The 19,188-nt window shown below is 43.3% G+C and overlaps 1 protein-coding gene across 1 annotated transcript in view; it reads left to right on the top strand.

Annotated features, from left to right (window-relative positions):
* Nucleotides 1-15,563, top strand: part of CDHR1 (cadherin related family member 1) — a 205,878-nt gene extending 190,315 nt beyond the window's left edge. Inside the window, exon 17 of the mRNA XM_088463117.1 lies at nt 12,150-15,563. Coding sequence (XP_088319243.1) covers nt 12,150-12,704 — 555 coding nt within the window. The 3' untranslated portion in view covers nt 12,705-15,563. The remainder of the gene's footprint in view (nt 1-12,149) is intronic.
* Nucleotides 15,564-19,188: the final 3,625 nt, after the last annotated feature.

Here is a 19,188-nt window from a genome sequence, read left to right as displayed (position 1 = left end):
TTAATATGGTTGGGTAATTCATGGTTTACTGCAAAATAAATAAAATTTTCTGATCTACATTCACATTCACGGACCTTCATGACTCATTCACAGTGCCTGACATTGTTTTTAAATTGATTTTAGTCTAATTACTTTTAATTAATCTATAACAAAAAGTCACTATAGTCTGGGAACAAGGTCTGTCCTGTGGTACCTTTGGAATATGTGCCTTCAATGACGAGTGAGACCCACTCAGACTACATACAGTAAGACCAGGGTAGTGGGACAGTGGTACAGTATGGTCTATGTAAACTGTTGGTAATAAAATGTATAACCATACTGGCTTCAGCATCAACAACCAGCCGTGTTTCACAAAGTATGAGAGAGACATTATTGTCCCCAACCCCTTCCTCCTCCATTAACAGCTGAGCTCTGTACAGTGTGGATAAATATGAGGTACATATAGATGGGCACCAGCATGTACCAATAGATGGTTATCACTTGTGCCAGCAACAATTGTACTTCCCAGCCAGTCCCAGAATCCATCCTCCCATGCTTCCCCTGGTTGTAACTGTTATACCCCTCGGATTACCAAAGCTCTTATATATCACACATACATATAATATATAATAATATAAATATATTTAAAGATAACATCTGCACTCCTTGGCACTCTCCAATTAGCATTACACACTTTAGCTTGATTTCAACATTTCCTTCTCCGGGTGGTAAAGGACCAATTTAGCACTGGTAGCGAAGATTTCTCATGAAATGTGACTCTTGCAGAGAAGAGAACCAACGCCATTCTGTAAGTTTGGGGTGAGGGTCTATATTAAGTAAAATTAACAGTTTCTTTATATGTGTTGTTAGAAAACAAGGTGTCAAAAATAAAAAGCCCAGCCTTTTTGCCTGGAATGGTACTACCTTATAGAAATGAACCATACAGTAGCTGGCTCAAGCCCCTCAGGAAGTGCCATAACAGATGCAAAACTAGGTAGGTCTCCAGCTAACCTGATAATCTATTTTTATTTTTGCTACCAATTCTAAAGAGGATAAAGGATAAAGGTGGCAAATTTATACCTGACAATAATGCAATGCTATGGATGTATATGCATTTTTTTTCCAGTCATGGAAGATATTGCATGTTCTTCCACCTAGCACACAAAAACAAGGTAATTTACTGACCAAGGATATGTTTCCCCTGCCAACTCTAGTTGCAACTCTTTAGCTATCTATACTGCGAATTCAGAATCAGGCTCAATATAGAAATACTGAAAGCAGCTTACTGTGAAAAAAGTTAGTGCGGTCACTTCCTTGACACATTTTGTCTGAGTATTATGAGCAGCAGGCCTGAAGAGAGGTGGGCCCCGATACTTTTACGGGGGCGTGACCTATTTACAGGGGCGTGACCTATTTACGGGAGGCGTGGCCATGTCCCAAGGAAAAAATAGAAAACAATAATTGTGGCCTTGTGCAATCCAAGAGGAGGGGGTGCAATCAGTGTGATGGCTTCTCACCCACGCACAGACACAGTAGACTGCTGCTCAGAGGCAGCAGTCTCTCTATCCCCACGGCAGCCCAGCACACAGCAACATGTGCTGTGTCGAGGAGAGAGTCTGCTGACAAGTAAGAGGGAGGGGAGTTGTGGCAGACCCGGGCCCCTCCAACAACCCTGGGCCTGGGTAATTAGTACCCTCCCCCCACCACTCTTGGCGTCTGAGAAGGGTACTTTATTATTATTATTATTTTTATTATTATTACTAATCTTTATTTATATGGTGCCACAAGTGCACCGCAGCTCCTTACAAAGTACACAGACAAATAAGTTAAGAAGAAACCAGTGACTTACAGTACAAAACAGTGCAGAACAAGGACAAGTTTTATACACATTTCTGCATTAGTGATTATTTATAGATTAGTGATTATTTATAGATTACAACTTCATTGCAAAACTGCTGAGGTCTGGAGGAGAGAGAACTTCCTCCAGGTAGTGGCGGTGACAGCAGCTGTGATTGCGGCAGTCACGTGTCCTCTCATTTTAAGAAAGGGCCTGTGTGCAGACACAGAGCAGACCCTCTCCTCTCTGGCAGTGTACTAGATTCTGGCTTGGTGCCAGAATCCACTGTGCATGCGTGGGTCTCTGACAAAATGGTGCCTGTGCCTTATTCCTGGGTACATCTCTACTGCGTACGTTCAAGTCAAGTCACCGGGAAAAAGGCCACCACCATTTCCCCTGTGATTTTTGCTGCACTGCGCACCAGCTCATTATAGATAGGCCATTGGCTAAGTGCTGTTTCCCACCTCCCCCCAATGTATCACAAAAAAAACCTCTGCTGACTACAGATGTGCCTTGCAAATTCTGCCTGCCGGGCCCCTAGGCTTCAGCCTGGTCAACCTTATGGAATGATACAGCCCTGCTCTTACCCAAACATTAAATATGTGCTGCAATTTGCAAATAAGGGATTACCCCCCAAAAAAGTTACAATCAAATTATAATATATATATATATAATATAATGTAACACAGGGTAGGGGTCCCTTTCCTGGGGTAGATGGACTCCCTCTTTACACACAGCAGCCATAGTACCATAGAAACAGGAGACAAGTCTGGGAATCTCGTACAGACTGGTCGGTGCCAGTCTTTAGTGTGACACACAAAAATATAAACATAAACATAAGTCCTAGCCCAGCTGGGCACTTACTACACAGCAGATTCCCTTGCTATAACAATGGTAGGGCCTATTGCCCTAACCATCAACAAAACATGTGCACAATACTTACAGGGTTTTAACCAAGTGTCTCTCAACAGGCTAGACTGCCAGCTCCCCCCGGGTAGGAGACACTGCACCAAGAGATTACACAGCTCTTATGAGCCACTTCCAGGTGAAAAAGGCCAGGCTAAAAGGCCCAAAACTTGGAGTGGCCTGTGGATGGAGCACTCCCTCTCCTCACATCCACACCCCCAGGTCCCATTCCGGCTTTTCACAGAAGCCGACATTACTAGTCTGCTTTTCTAACAGACTTCTCCTGGGGGGTTTTAAAAGACATAAGACAGGACTCTGGGACAAATATAGAAGCCATTCCACACTTCTCCAGTGCTTCTATCACATATCCCCCCTTTGTTTCGACCTGAGGGGCGGAACAACTGCAGCCCCCAGACAATGCACACGTGACAAAGCGTCAGCATTGGCAAGCTGGCTTCCTGGTCAATGTTCTACCGTGAACTTAAAGGTCTGTAATGCCAAGAACGACGCATTACTCGCATTACTGTCTTTGTTCTCGGACATCCACTATAAAGGGGCATGGTCAGTGATTAATCTGAACTTCCTTCCCACCAAATAGTACCTGAGAGTTTCTAAGGTCCATTTTATGGCCAATGCTTCCTTCTCAACTGTAGCATAGTTTCTTTCATGTACATTTAATTTCCTGCTTAGGTAAAAAATAGGGTGTTCCTCACCGTCCTTGCTCTGGGACAGGACCAATCCCATACCTACAGTACTTCTGATGCATCAGTTTGCACCACAAACTCCCTGTCAAAATCAGGAGTTACCAGAATGGGTACAGTACACAACGCTGCTTTTAAGGCCTGAAAAGCCTTCTCTACTTCAGGACTCCATTCCACCATAACTTTCTGTTTGCCCTTGGTAAGGTCAGTCAGTGGGACTGCAATGCTGGCAAAATTGGGTATAAACCTCCTATAAATACCCAGTGATCCCTAAGAAGGCTCTCACCTGCTTCTTATTCAGGGGTCGTGGCCAGTTTTGGATTGCCTAAATCTTATTGAGCTGTGGCTTTATCAAACCTCTGCCAATGATGTACCCAAGATATTTTACTACTTCCATCCCCAGACAACACTTTTTTGGGTTGGCTGTCAAACCTGCCTTATAGATAGAGCCCAACACTGCTTGTACTCTGGGCAAGTGAGACTGCCAATCAGGGCTAAGAATGACTACATCATCCAGATAAGCAGCAGCATACTGTCTATGTGGCCTTAGAATCCTATCCATTATGCATTGAAAGGTCGCAGATGCCCCATGTAAACCAAAGGGCAACAACTTGTATTGAAACATCCCTTCTGGTGCTGAAAGGCTGTCTTTTCTTTGGCATTCTCAGTTAACGGGACTTGTCAATACCTTTTGGTTAAGTCAAGTGTGGTTAAATATCTGGCTGTTCAATTAATTCATCCACCCTAGGCATTGGGTAGGCATCAAATTTTGACACACTGTTCAATTTTCGGAAGTCATTGCAGAAATGCATACTTCCGTCGGGCTTTGGAATAAGCACAATGGGGCTTGACCACTCACTATGCAATTCTTCAATGACACCTAATACTAAATTTTTTTTTATTTCTTTAGACACTGACTCCCTTTGGGTTTCTGGTAACCTATAGGGCTTTAGGTTAACCTTAACCCCTGGGTCAGTGATTATATCATGTTTAATGACCGTGGTTTTCCCTGGTATGTCTGAAAACAAACACTAATTCTTTCACTTCCTGCTGTTGAATGGCTGACAGGGTTTTTGCTACTTTCACTTTGGGAAACAAGGGCCCTGGGTTTACTGGAGGGGCTCGGGTGGCTGACAGAGCTGCTCTATCCTTCCAAGGTTTTATAAGATTTACATGGTATATCTGTTCTGGCTTTCTTTTCCCAGGCTGGTAAACTTTGTAATTAACTTCCCCCACTTTTTCTACAATTTCAAAGGGTCCTTGCCACTTAGCTAAAAGTTTACTTTCTACTGTGGGAACCAATACCAACACTCTGTCCCCAGGTGCAAAGTTGCATAAGCGAGCATTGCGGTTGTACACCCTCTGCTGTGCCTGTTCCAAGTGCTCTCTTACTATCAGCACCACAGTAGCAATTCTTTCTTGCATTTGGGAAACATGCTCAATAACTGCCCCTCCCACATCTCTTTGGCAATGTCCAGTAATCCCCTTGGATGTCTCCCTTAAAAATCAAAAGGGGAAAACCCTGTCGAGGATTGGGGAACCTCTCTTATGGCCAACAGCAAATAAGGTAACAAGTAATCCCAGTCTCTACCATTTTTGTCCACTACTTTTCTTAGCATGTGCTTTAAAGTTTTATTAAACCTCAACACTAACCCATCGGTCTGGGGATGGTACACAGAGGTTCTTAATTAATCAATTTTAAATAGGCGGCACAACTCTTTCATGATTTTTGACATAAATGGGGTACCTTGGTCAGTCAGGATTTCCTTAGGTATTCCCAACCTGCTAAAGACATGGTCTTTGTTGATGTATTGTGCAATGGTATCACTTCCGGGTACCGGGTAGCGTAATCCATTGTCACTAGAATATATTGATGGCCCTGGGCAGACTTCATTAATGGTCCAACCAAGTCCATAGCTATTCTTTCGAAGGGAACCTCAATAATAGGCAACGGGACAAGTGGACTTTTAAAATGCGGCCTCAGAGCATGATATTGACATTCAGGAAAGGACGCACAATAGTCAGACACCTCTTTATGCACCCCGGGACAGAAAAACCTCTGCAAGATCCGCTCAGTGGTTTTTTCTACCCCTAAGTGACCTGCCATTATATGAATATGACTATGAGCCAGGTCTAACACTGTTCTTCTGTATGCCTTTAGAACTATTAATTGTTCCACAATGTCTTACCCTTTTTTAGTCACTTGATACAAAAAATCCTGGCACACCCCCATGTGAGGATACGACAACGGACTATCAGGGTATATGGGTTTGCTATCAATTACTTTTACATTTTCCCTGACTTTTACTAGAGTAGGGTCATTCAACTGCTCCACGGCAAAGACCTCTCTCCTGACCTCAAGATCAGGCAGGTAATCCACGGGCTCAACAACACTCCCCACCTCAGTGGGAGGCACACAGCCTGGTGAGCCACCATCACTCTCAGGTTCTCCAACCATGATAGAAAAAGGGAACATCACAGACTCTGAAGAAACTCCCCCTTCTACTGCATCAGTAACCCTCTCAAATGGAACGGGGTTGTTTACTTCTGGAACATATCGGCTTTCCCACAACTTCCAGAAGTGGGCAAAGTCCCTCCCAATATCACATCATACATTAAGCCATGTACCAAACCCACAGAGACTATCGCGGAACCACATGGTGTCTCCATGTTCACTTCTGCAGTAATATAATACCTAGTATCCCCATATATGCAGGTCACACCAACTGTTTTCCCCTTACCATTCAAAGGGTTCACCAGTTCAGCTTTCATAAGTGTAACCAGGCTACCCGAATCTAACAGAGCCTCTACTCGGTTGCCTTCTACAGTGAGTACACACATATGCTTATCTGTCTCTGCTGGTCAGCAGTACAGGCTGGCTGTGCAAAGAAAGACATCCTGCTAATATGAGCAGTATCACATTGCATAGGTTCAGCGGTAAGTGAACAATTAACCGCAATATGGCCGAAACCACCACATCGGAAACACTGAATCACATTATATCCTAGTCTTTTATGGGGTAGGAACCTTTCTGGCATAAAAAATAAAGTATTACAGAAAATTGCAATTCTCACTTTAAAGCTACATTGCATTTCAAAGTACCTGGCTGCTTCCTCAGGCAGTGTTGAATAAATCATTTATGGAGAGTAAGGGACTAGTTTTGCATAGTGGAAGTGTCACAATGAAGTCTGATATATAAAGTGCCCTTCTCAGCACCAGAGTATTCTCCTGTTTTCAATTCTACAGTATTTCCTTTGGGTTAAGCTGGGAAACCTACTGGTTCTCCTTGGGTCACAGAGATTGGGTACCTGGACTTTGGCACCACCCCTACATTAGTTTTTACATAGCACATCAGGATGAGATATGTCATTTACAAGTACTGTACATTCAAGGTAAAAGTAATTTTAGCTTTATTTTAATTCATACCCAGGATGCACATGCTCCATAAATGTTCCATTGAAGAACACGTAGTTTTTATTTTAAAGCAGATTAAAAAAAACCTTTACTACAGTACGTTTAAGGTGAGTACAAGCACTGAAGTCATGTAACTTACTCTTACTAATTTTAGCTCCAGAATAAGATGTCAAGAAAGAGTATCATCTCAAATGCAATGTATTTACTCCATGGTGCTTTGGTGTCCAAAGTCAGTAACTGCTAATTCATCACTTTACAGATTTTTTAGTTGCTTCAGAACATGTTTGTACTAATGTTTAATGTACTAATCATGCATAGAATTCGTCTTTCTGGGGAAAATAAAATGATTACCCAACAATATACCATTTTTAAGATCTGATTAATCACAGTTAGAGATGTGCGCCAACCCCCGTGTTTTGGTTTTGGATCTGGATCTCCCCTGGTTTTGGATCTGGATCTGGTTTTGGATTTTTTTCCTTGGTATTTTGTTTTTAGGTTTTGGTTTTGGATCTGTATTTTTTCCAAAAAATTATATAAACAGCTAAAACCACATAATTTGGGCCTGTTTTTGTTCCTACAGTATTATTAACCTTAATAACAATGATTTTCAGGCATTTCTAGGCATTTTTAACCACCTCACAGCTCACAATATTGATTTCACTATTTTTCACCAATACAGGCCAAAGGCTGCAGCGAGCTGGCTGGCTAAAGTAAGCAACAGAGCAGCGGCACAAATGCACGGCAGTTTAAAACATTTTTGGACATCTATGAAACATTGCCACACTGCAGTGGCAGACAGGATGGCAGTTTAATAAACTATAATAATGTCAGTTGGCAATTGTGTAAAATGGAAAGAAAAGAGGTGCAAGATGGAATTGTACCTCCCACCCACTCTTATGTGGGATATTAAAAAGGACATGCACAGTTTAACAAACCAAGCACTTTAGCCACTAGGACTGACATTTTCTTGGCTGAACTCCTTGGTTTGTATGGGCCCCCACAAAACATTTTTTGGAAGGACTACCTTCAGTTATTAAGGAGAAGATTGATGATGAGGGTGTTGGTGGTGGAGATTGCATGTGCTGGTCCAAACTGCTGGTAGCTGATGCTGGACTGCTTGTTATTAATTTACAAATTATTATAATTTTGTTAAACAAATTGCATGAACTCGCTGCAAATGACGTAACAGGGAGGAGGTGCCTAGATGGTTAACGTGCCTTCCTCTGCTAACCTTGGCTTTACAAATGGAACAGATGCCTTCACAACTGTCAAAATTTAGATTAAAATAATTCCACACTCAAGATGTGGCTTTTCTGGCTTTCTTTTTATCATTAGCAAGAACTGCTGCCACTGGTGGCTGATTTACGCAAACAACATCCTCATCATCAACATCCTCCTTAGCATCAGATAGGACATAAATTTCTCCCTCATCCTCCTTTTTGCACTTCCTCCACACTATCATCCTCATTTTCTATTATTTCACCATCTAATACTAGCACAGCCGTCATGGCTTCAGTGATCCGCTGTGAAACTGGGTGACAGCTGTTATACTTACTTCCTCTATCAAAGGACTGTTTAATAGTCAATTGTTTTTTTAAATTACTACTAGTAGTAGTCTTCTTGGTCCCTTTCTGGATTGAAGATCCACCCCCAGCAGCAGCAACAGGCATAGCACTCAAGGATCCTTCTGAGGAATCACGGATAGGAGAGGAGTCAGTCATGCTTATGAAATTGGATGCAAGACTAATTCAGATCATGAATGGGGATGTTGATGATGATGCAGGTGTTGGTGGTGGAGATTGCAGGTGCTTGGTTCCAGATAGAAGGGAGCAGCTAGGTGACACTGGACTGATTGTTGTTTGGTTTTTTGTCCCCAAAGTTTCAGAATTTGAAATACTTTTTCCAATTTGATGAATGTGCTGCAAGTAACATAACAGGGAGGAGGTTCCAAGATGGTTAAGGTCCTTACCTCTACTCACTGTTACTTGGCAATGGTTACAAATGGCTTGGCAAAGGTTGTCCGAATTTGGGTGGAAATAATTCCACACATGAGAAGTGGATTTTTTGGTCTTTATCCCAGGCATTCCAACAATGGGATTTTTTCCACCATGGGCAACCACTGTTGACTGATTTACAGTTTTTGCAGAAAAATCCTCGGCATCAACATCCTTATCATCCTTGTTGTTGTTATTGCCAAATACATAAATATCCTACTCCTCCTCGTGCAATTCCACAGAAGCATCCTTGATTTCTACGTCAGCATGTTGACTTGTGCTGTTCATCCCCATAGAGGGCACACAAATGGTTGAAGTAGGATCCTCTTCAAGTATAGTATTAGAAAGGTCAGGCTCACACATGGCAACCGCAGACACACTTGGACTCTCAAGGGGATCTGTGACTTTTCGGAGAAAATTTAAATTTTTTTTGTACCTCTTCTACAAGCAGGGGTTAAATCATCACCAGTCATAAATAAAGGCCAAGGCCTTATCCTTTCCTTGCCACTTTGTGTAGTGAATGGCATATCGCCAATTTTTTGTTTCTCTAAAGCTCACTTAGCTTTAGATTTTTTTTGCTTTAACAGGGTAAAAGTGGATTTTTTTAGCTTGACTTTTTGGCCTGACCTAAGCTCTGGTACATTGGCCTTCATAGATGACGCTGATAGCCTTGCATCATCATCATTACTGTTGCCGGCAGCTACAAGACTGGTATGTGGATCCTGCTCTCCGGTCATGTGACTGTCCTCCATACTTGCAGCAGTCTTACAGCAGTGTCACCAAGCAATTATAGCACAGCTAAGTTGGGGCTAAAGCACACAACCACACACAAAAAAAATGTTTATTTTTCTTTTTTCACATTGGGGGTGAAGAGCACCTCTGAAAGAGGCAGCAGCCCCTTAACAGATAGCACCCCTACACACCTATATTGCTGACAAGTGTGGCTAACACACACAGGAAATAATTTGGGGGGGTTTTCACTTTGGGGGTGAAGAGCACCCCTGAAAGAGGCATCAGCCCCTTGACAGAAAGCAGCACAGCACCCCTGTGCACCTAAGTTGCTGACAAGTGTGGTTAACATGCACAGAAAAAAATGTTTTTTGTTTTTTTTCACACTGAGGGTGAAGAGCACCCTTGAAAGAGACAGCAGCCCCTTGACAGACAGCAGCACAGCACCCCTGCACACCTACGTTGCTGACAAATGTGGCTAACGTGCATAGAAATTTTTTTTTTCCCACACTGGGGGTGAAGAGCACCCCTGAAAGAAGCAGCAGCCCCTTGACAGACAGCAGCATAGCACCCCTGTGCACCTATGCCAATGACAGGCGAGGCTAACACGCACAGAAAAAAAATGTTGTTTTTTGGGGGGCCAGCAGTCCCTTGACAGACTGCAGCATAGCACCCCTGCACACCTAACTCTGGGGTGAACCCCTGAAAGAGACAGCAGCCCCTTAACAGACAGCAGCACAGCACCCCTGCACTGATGACAAGTGTGGCTAACACTAACACACTGGGGGTGGATGAAGAGCTCCCCTGAAGGACAGAGCACCCCCTGGAACACACAGCACTACAGCCAGCCAACCCCTATGGATAGGACAACAGCCCGACAGCCCCTATGGACAGGACAATAGCCAGCCAGCCCCTCTATAGACAACAGCCAGCCCCTATGCACAGCGTCAGCATGCAACAACAACAACAGCACAGCACAGGTCCCACTTCCCTCCCTCTTCACTCTCCACAGCCAGTATGAAAAATGGCAGCAATCGCGGGACCTTTATAGAATCCAAAACCCGCGAGAATATGACAGTGGGATGATGATGTTTTGCCTCATTTTGAGATCCGAGTCAGGCGGGAAAACCCGAGCCGACTCGAATCTGCCTCGGATCCCCGAAGTTCGGGTGGGTTCGGTTCTCAGGGAACTGATCCCACTCATCCCTAATCACAATAGCCAGTCACTCACTGCACATGAACAATTTCCATTATAAAACACAGGTGATTGATCACTTTTCTGAGTTTTTTTTTTTTGTTAAACTTGATCATTTTCTATTATATGTCATACATACTTAGATATTTTCATGATTTTAATGTTAATGATTAAATTGAAAAGTATGTTGTCAAGTTTACATAAATCCAAATGCAAAAAACAACACTGTACCAGCCATGACATATTTCTGCAACCTCTAAGCAATGTAAGAAACAATGTATGTGTTCATTTAGAATTCATATATTTAAAATACTGTAGCTAAAAAGGAGACTTTTTAAAAAAAATCTTGCCTAAACACATTATATTAAATAGAAGGTTTCATCATCTAAATAGCAGTAGGTTAACAAATCCAATAGCAAACTATGCAAGAGGCATTATTAGGATATGTTTAGATGGCAAGATAGGATGCTTGTCTCTTAGACCCAGTCACTCACAACAGTTCCGGTTTCTCCATGATTTTAGCCATGAGCTTTGTTTTTGCATGTTTACACCCCGCAAATCTGTTGCCTTCTGTTGTCTTTCCTCATCCAGTTTTTCCACCCTCCACATCACATTTCTCATGTTTACCATTTCCAGATCAGATCAAGGGTAAAATCCTATGTTTTGGGTCTCAGGAAGCGACCATGGACAATATTTGGAATTTGCATGAGTACAGTCCTTTCCAGCATTTCTATAACTATAGTGATTTCCACCATCATGTACTGGAAAAGTGTGAAAAAATCCAAAGTTCATCCTAGAGGCAGGGTGAAAAAAATAATAAGAGGACCACCAAAGCAGGCCTTTCATTAGCTGTACCAGTGCTTATAAATGTGCCCCCTCTATGCCAACTGACTCCAATTTGTGTAAACTTCCATTTAGGCATCAACAAATCTAAGCCTTTTTGTCTGTAAAAGAGTACAAGGAAAACAGTAGTAAACTTAGTGACATATTCATTAATTACCTTAGGCTTCTTACCATACTTTGGAAAGGGGACGGTGTTTCTGTGATTGTAATAATGATGCTTTTAATTATTATACATGATAGTTGTGAATAGGATATTTCAGAATCTAAACATGACCATATACAGTTCCTGACAAAAAAAACACAACAACATGCAACATTACAATAAGATCATGGAATGGTTGTGGTTAATGATATAAAAGATGCAAGGTATTCTAGAACTGTTAAATTATGTACTGATTGTAATAATTCAGATGTCTTATAGGTATTAAGGAAAAGTCTAACATTCTGGAGGTGGGCACATTAAAATCTAATCACCTACATTAGTTAAAAATGAGAGGTACTTTTATTTGGGGACAATCTAAGTCACATGTTATCTTTGTACTCTTTTACAGACTCTTCTTCACAAGGGGCCTGTGGCTGCCTTTTTGATGCAAAGTAAAGATAACCCCATGAAAGCCTTAGGGGTGCTAGCTGGTGTCATGGCAATTATGGTGGTCATTACAATCTTAATATCTACTGCGATGTTCTGGCGTAACAAAAAGTCTAATAAAGTTGTGCCACTGAGGAGAATAATTAGAAGGAGAAGAATGGATCACCCACCAAGAATGATTAGGACAGAGTGGTTGAAGTTCAAGAAGTCGACAAGTTCTGCAGATAAGTTCTCCATGCAAGATATGGAAGCTGGTCCTCAAAATGAGAATGGCAATAACAACAGTCAGTGTATCTTTTTTCCACCCAATGCTCCCTCACCACCTCCACCTCCGCGCCTAATACCAAGAGCCAGCAAGAGAGAATGGAACCTGCCCACTGTCTCTGGGTCCCTGACACCCAGGATTATTGATCAGCAAATGAAGGAGAAAGTTCCAAGTGCTAGCGCTGCTCTTGTATCCGAACTGAAACAGATGCTGGAGAGGAAGAATGCCAGTAGCGCAAAATCTTTTTACTAGTACTGTACTCGTATGTCCACTAAAAGGAAATCTCATTGTACATCTATTCATTGAGTTGCACCATGATTCTGTATGAATTGTGCAATGGCTAAAATCAACCATGTACATAACATGTGAAGATTTTTTTTTCTTCTAATGTAAATATTGAGATAGTTGTGCATTGTTTAAGCATTCTATAACATGCACATTGCTTTATAGATATCTCTCATACTCAGTACTTCAGCTTTATTCTTCTTCGTGTTTCCATTTTGACCCCATTATAGGAAGATTACTTTTATTAGTCACAGGCTGCCGAAAATGCAGTTTATACCAAATAAGTTCAGCAATACAGATACAAAGGAACAAACTTTACAACTTTTAATTTATTGATTTTATTTAATATAAAAAAAGATAAATAACCTGGGCATTCTGTTAAGAGTAAGATTTTGAATCCATTTACATTTGTTTACTAATTAAGAAGTTAAACAGCACAGGCTGAGTTTTTATAGGCTATAGAAATCTATGTTATCTCCAAAACCCAATGATTATGTACTGTATAGATATGGTTTTGCTGATGATAGGTGTTCCAGATAATTATTAACATATTGACATTTCTGCTCAGTTTTTTCAGGTAATAGACAGGACCAAGGGCATTTTAACACTACTCTACTGTATGTACCACTTAAACTCTTCTCTGATGTGTGGTCACGTGCAATCCCCCTCAACAGTGTCCAGTACTGACTGAGGATGACAAATAGGAGAAGAACTATTTCCTCACACTCCCCCATGATCTTTTATTGCAGTGCTTAGTCACCAGCACACTTTTCATACCATCCATACAGGAGAAAGTGCAGAGTAATTAGTCATTGTGTAATTATGCATACCCTCTTTATAGTGACTATGTTAGGTACAGAGGGCTAGAGGCAGGGGCTGGCTGGCAACTTTTAGCCTGGGGGGCAAATGCATACAGGCGGCCCTGGCAGAGGAGTAGCGTGTAGCCAGGGTGTCCGAAGAATATGCGTGCTACGGCGCCCCCCCCTTCAAGTGTTCCAGGGAGGAGGCGGGTCCATATGGGATTAATGTAAGGTAAAAATAAAGATTAGGGCAGCCCCCTGTCGTAGTGCCGATATGCAGTGCACCCGTGTACCACAGGAGAGAACACCCTTATGCAGGCCTCCAGTAGTGCCCCCTGTAGTAGTCCCCTCCCTTGTAGTGCCCCCAGTAGTAGTAGTCCCCCCCCTTTGTAGTGCCCCCAGTAGTAGTAGTCCCCCCCCTTTGCAGTGCGCCCAGTAGTAGTAGTCCCCCCCCTGTAGTGCCCCCAGTAGTAGTCCCCCCCTTGTAGTGTCCCCAGTAGTAGTAGTCCCCCCCTTGTAGTGTCCCCAGTAGTAGTAGTCCCCCACCCCCTTGTAGTGCCCCCAGTAGTAGTAGTATTAGTAGTCCCCTTATAGTGCCCCCAGTAGTAGTAGTCCCCAGTGGTAGTAGTCCCCTCCCCCTTGTAGTGCCCCCAGTAGTAGTCCCCATTTGTAGTGCCCCCAGTAGTAGTAGTCCCCCCCTTGTAGTTCCCCCAGTAGTTGTAGTCCCCCACCCCCCTTGTAATGCCCCCAGTAGTAGTAGTCCCCCCCCTTTGTAGTGCCCCCAGTAGTGCCAGACCCCCCCCTCCCAAGTAGACACACGTAATATAAAAAACAAAATTAAAAAAACACTTACCTGAATCCCCGCTCCTGCCGCCGCCATCTGCTCCACCGACTGTCCTCCCGGGCCGGGCCGCTCTGCATTATTTGAGAGACGTCATATGACATCATGACGTCTCTCCCATTGCCCGCTGCGGGAGCCGGAAGATGAAGCGGCTCCCTCTTTGGGCGCAGCAGCAGCTAATGAGAGTCTGACAGACTCTCATTGGCTGCTGCTTACTCCGTCCGGTCAGCGCTACACACGCGGTGCAGTCTGTGTCACAGTGACACAGACTGCACCGGCCCGCGGCCCGCATGACGCTGCGGCCCGGGGGGCACATGGTACCCTGCCCCCCGGCCCAGCCCGCCACTGGCTAGAGGTATTGGGATTAGAAGGGAAAGATGGCTGGTAGAAAGGAAATTTTTCTGCTGCTCTTTGTACACAGATGGAAAGTTCTCACCTTGAGCACTGAGAAATGACACTTCCAGACGTACATTTTTACACATTAGTGGAATCATGTCATGCAAATAAGATATGCTGACTTTCATGTTAGTTGCAAGATATAGGGGAGCCTCAATGTACCACACCTGGTCTACAGTGCTCTATTAGATCATTCATAGGCAACATGTTTCCTCCAATAATCAGGGAGACATCTGTTGCATACATTTTTGTTGTCAAGCTATGTACAGAGCATGTGGGAAAAATATAAACATAGGAAAATTGCAGACCAGTGTAGTAAATTGCTTTTCTAGTGTCTGACCTCTGTTCTCAATACTCACCTGTCATCCTGATTTAACAATGATATTCCACTCTTATAACCTTGGGCTGTAGAGAGGAGATGGTAGAATAATGCTGACATCAGGGGTATTCAATAGGCATCCCTCCAGTTGTTGTGGAACTACATACCCTGCCTGCATGCCCTGCCACAGTTTTGTTATTAGGGCATGTTATTAGCTGTGACAGGGTATGCTGGGATGTGTAGATCCACCACCGTTGGAGCGCCGCATGTTGAATACCCTTGTTTTAAATGGTAAACAAAACTGCTTTCAGTTTCTACTATTTAAGTTTTTATATTTTTGGCACACTGTTCTCTATTGAAACCTACAGTATATAAATAGATTCTGATTCTGATTACATGGATATTCATTTTAATTAGAGAAGTGTTACAGATGTGTTAGTGAAAACTTTGTCATGTATCTTTTTTTTTTACCAAGAAAACTCAATAAAGATTATAATCCAATTAAGATTCATTACTTTGTGTTTCCTGACTGATAACCTGAAATAGTGATTTGTGACTAAGGAAATTTGAGTTATTGACTCCCATTCAGATTACAGTTTTGTGAAGCTGAAAATAATAAAATGTGTCAACTGAAATATTTTCATGAAATAATGAAGTACACTTCTTACAAATATAATGGTAAAGGAATTGGTAACTTATTGGTAAAGCAAAATGTACATTAAACATCCTTCAAAATCTGTCACAGTTAAAAAAAATGATGTATAATGTATATGGTTTTTTAAGATGTATTTAGCTTACCTTTTTGGTCTAGTGATTACTGTGTTGTATATACTTGTCCATGGTTTCAGCATCCATTGCTTATTTCTTTGCACTAAATAATTAGATTTATCTGCACACTCATATTCACTTAGAGACTATGGGGTATATTTACTAAAGTGTGGGTTTTTAGAAGTGGAGATGTTGGCCATAGCAACCAATCTGCTTCTACTTAACATTTTAACATTTATCTAGCACCTTCTAGAAGATAATAGTTAGAATCTGAATGGTTGCTATGGTCAACATCTGCATTTCTAAAAACCCGCACTTTAGTAAATATACCCCTATGATGTAGTTTTTGCTTTGCAATGTAGAGAGAAATCCATATTTTGGCACATTAGCTATAATTTTTTGGTCAGAGAGCCAATTGTCTTGGGTGCCATAAATAGTTTGGAAGATCAGCAAAAACAGCCTGAGAGAAAAGGTTTTCCATTTGTACTGAAATTAATAAATGTGACCTTGTTATTGCCCAAAGTCATTGTTAGGCAATTGTCAACCACATTGCACACAGTCCACTTTGTGCACAGCACATGGTCGGCTGTGCACAATGTGGACCTTGTACAATGTGCCTCACAGGCTTTCTCATGCCTCATAATGAGCTACATTACACATGCTACATAGTCTGCCACTGCATACAGGGCTGCCATCAGAATCGTGGGTCCCAGTTAAAATGAAAATGGCAAGATCCCCATTTCATTGATTCCCCCCTACCCCTCCTAAAGATGTGCTTGACACAGTGGTGTGGTTTTGAGCTCTGGTTTCTTGAACAAATGTATGCAATGGAGCTCTCTCCACTGTACTGATGTGCCACACATGGCCTTCAGACTTCTCCATATAAACTACATAAAGACATATATACAATAGGGTAACATCAGATGGGAAAGTGGATCTTTGGCCACACATATCCTTAACCAAGGTAAAAGGTTATATACTGGTAACAGCAACAGCAGTAATACAACAGTAGTAATAACGGTATACAGTGGTAACACAGCTGTGGTGACAACAGGAGTAATTGCAGGTAATCAGGGTCTTACACCTGAGAGCTAAGTGCTGTAACACCCTACAGTGTGGCGCACGCTAGGCTGTGTATGTGCCATGAAGTCACCTGGTCAGAGGTTGGACCTCCGAATGGACTCTGGGTCCTAGTGCCCAGATGTATGTAGGTGACAGTAACAAAGCTCTCTGTTCTCTACCACCCAACTCACTCCGTGCAGTCACCCGTTACATAAAACACATATTATAGTTTATTCAGAACACAAGGCAAAATCCACCTGTAACCAGAAAACATTGGGTTATGCACAGTGGCGTAACTAGGGTATTTGGAGCCCAAGGCGCGCGCGGCAAATAAAATGGGCATGGTCACTTAAAAATGGGGTGCGTCAACATGACACACCCCTTTATTTTCACGCTGAACATTCCCATCCATATGCACCTTAACCCCAGTAGTGCCCCTTATACAGTAACCCCAGTATGCAGTTGTGGTCCCTCTTATGCAGGCCCATAGTAGTGCCCCTTATACAGTATCCCCAGTAGTGGTCCCCCTTATACAGTCCCCTATCAGTTCCCCTAATTCAGTCTCCCCAGTAGAGGTCCCCCCAAATACAGTGCCCCATGTAGTGTTCCCCCTTATACAGTGCCCTCAGTAGCAGTCCCCACAATGCAGTGTGCCCAGTAGTGGTATCCCCTTATGCAGTGCCCTTTATATAGTGCCCCCAGCAGTAGTCCCCTCCATGGAGTTTACCAAGTAGTGGTCCCCCTTATGCAGGCACCCAGTAGTGATCCCCCCTATCCATTGCCCCCTGTAGTGGTCCTTCCTATTATTGCCCCCAGTAGTGGTTCCCTAGGTGCAGTGCCCCTAGTAGTAGGACCCTTTTATAATTCTCCCAGTAGTAGTTCCCCCCCATGTAGTAGTCCCCAGTAGATGTTCCCCCTCCCGATTAAGTGCCCCAGTAGTAGCCCCCCCAGTAGAGGTCCTCCCAGTAATGGTGCCCCCAGTAGTAGCCACCCCCCTCCCCCGTTGTACCCCCACCTCCAGTAGAGGTCCCCCCAGTAGTAGCCACCCCCCTCCCCTGCAGTGCCCCCAGTAGTGCAGACAGGTATAAAAAAATATATATACAAATATACTTACCTGAATCCACACTGCTGCTCCGGACCACGACACCGCTCCTGCCGCCGCCCGCCAGTCCTTCCAAGCTGGCGCGCTCAGCATTATGGGAGAGACATCATGATGTCATGACGTCTGTCCCAGTACCCACTGCAGGAACCAGACGGAAGCCCAGCTCTTGCAGTGGGTGCTGCAGCAGTCAATGAGAGTCTATCTGACTCTCATTGGCTGCTGTTTAACACACGCATCGCCACCAGCACTGGCGGCAATGTGTGTGTTATTCTCAGCCTGAGCCTGCCTCTTGGTGCTATTGGGCAAGCGCTCAGGGGGAGGGAGCGGGCTCAGCTGTGCAGCACGGGACCGGTGCTGGAAGCCTAGCACCAGTCCTGTGTAAATGTGTAGCGCTGACCACACTCACTGCGGTCAGCGCTACACTGGCTAACTAGGGGGGCTGGACCATTGCCGGCGATGCCCCCCCACGCCGTCAGTCCCATGGTGCCCAGGGCACATGCTGTGCTTGACCGCCTCTAGTTACGCAACTGGTTATGCAATACATCAACAATGAAAGTATATCAACACATATCAAATGTATTCCAGTTCACATCCTTTCAGGAACACACTCAGGAGTTGTGATGTCAGTCCCTTTGTCATCATATCAGTGATATTCTCCTCACTCACAACAAAGGTTAGGCTGACAGACTTTACCACCTCACAGATGAAGTAATGTCTAATAACTATGTGCGTACACTTTCCTTGGTGCTTTGTAAGGTAACTAAAGTGTATTGTACCTCTGTTGTCACACTCCATGTCCTGTTTTAAAAGACCTAATTCACATAAAGTTTCTGTCAGGTATAAGGCTTCCTTGGCAGTTTCTGTCAGTGCCATATACTCTGCCTCAGTGGTGGGTAGGACTACAGTTTCTTGCTTTCTGTTTGCTCAGCTGACAGCTGCACTTGGTAGTAAAAACAGATATCCCATCTTATCCCCAGTTGGCATCACAGAAATATTTCAGTTTAGAATTACCATGCTTTCAAAACTCTAATTTCAAGGAAGTTGAACCCATGAGGTTTCCCAAGATTAATAGCAAACTGAGTCACTTGGTTTATAGCCTCTGCAGTGCCTGGGTGAGTTTTTATATTGTGTACATCAGACTTCCATCAGTGCTCTGATAAAGA

Source organism: Taudactylus pleione, unplaced genomic scaffold (genome assembly GCF_031769625.1).
Source record: "Taudactylus pleione unplaced genomic scaffold, aTauple2 ptg001314l, whole genome shotgun sequence".
In the NCBI taxonomy this organism is placed as follows: domain Eukaryota; kingdom Metazoa; phylum Chordata; class Amphibia; order Anura; family Myobatrachidae; genus Taudactylus; species Taudactylus pleione.
The sequence above is the reverse complement of the archived record's forward strand: the minus strand, read 5'-3'. Positions and strand labels throughout refer to the sequence as shown.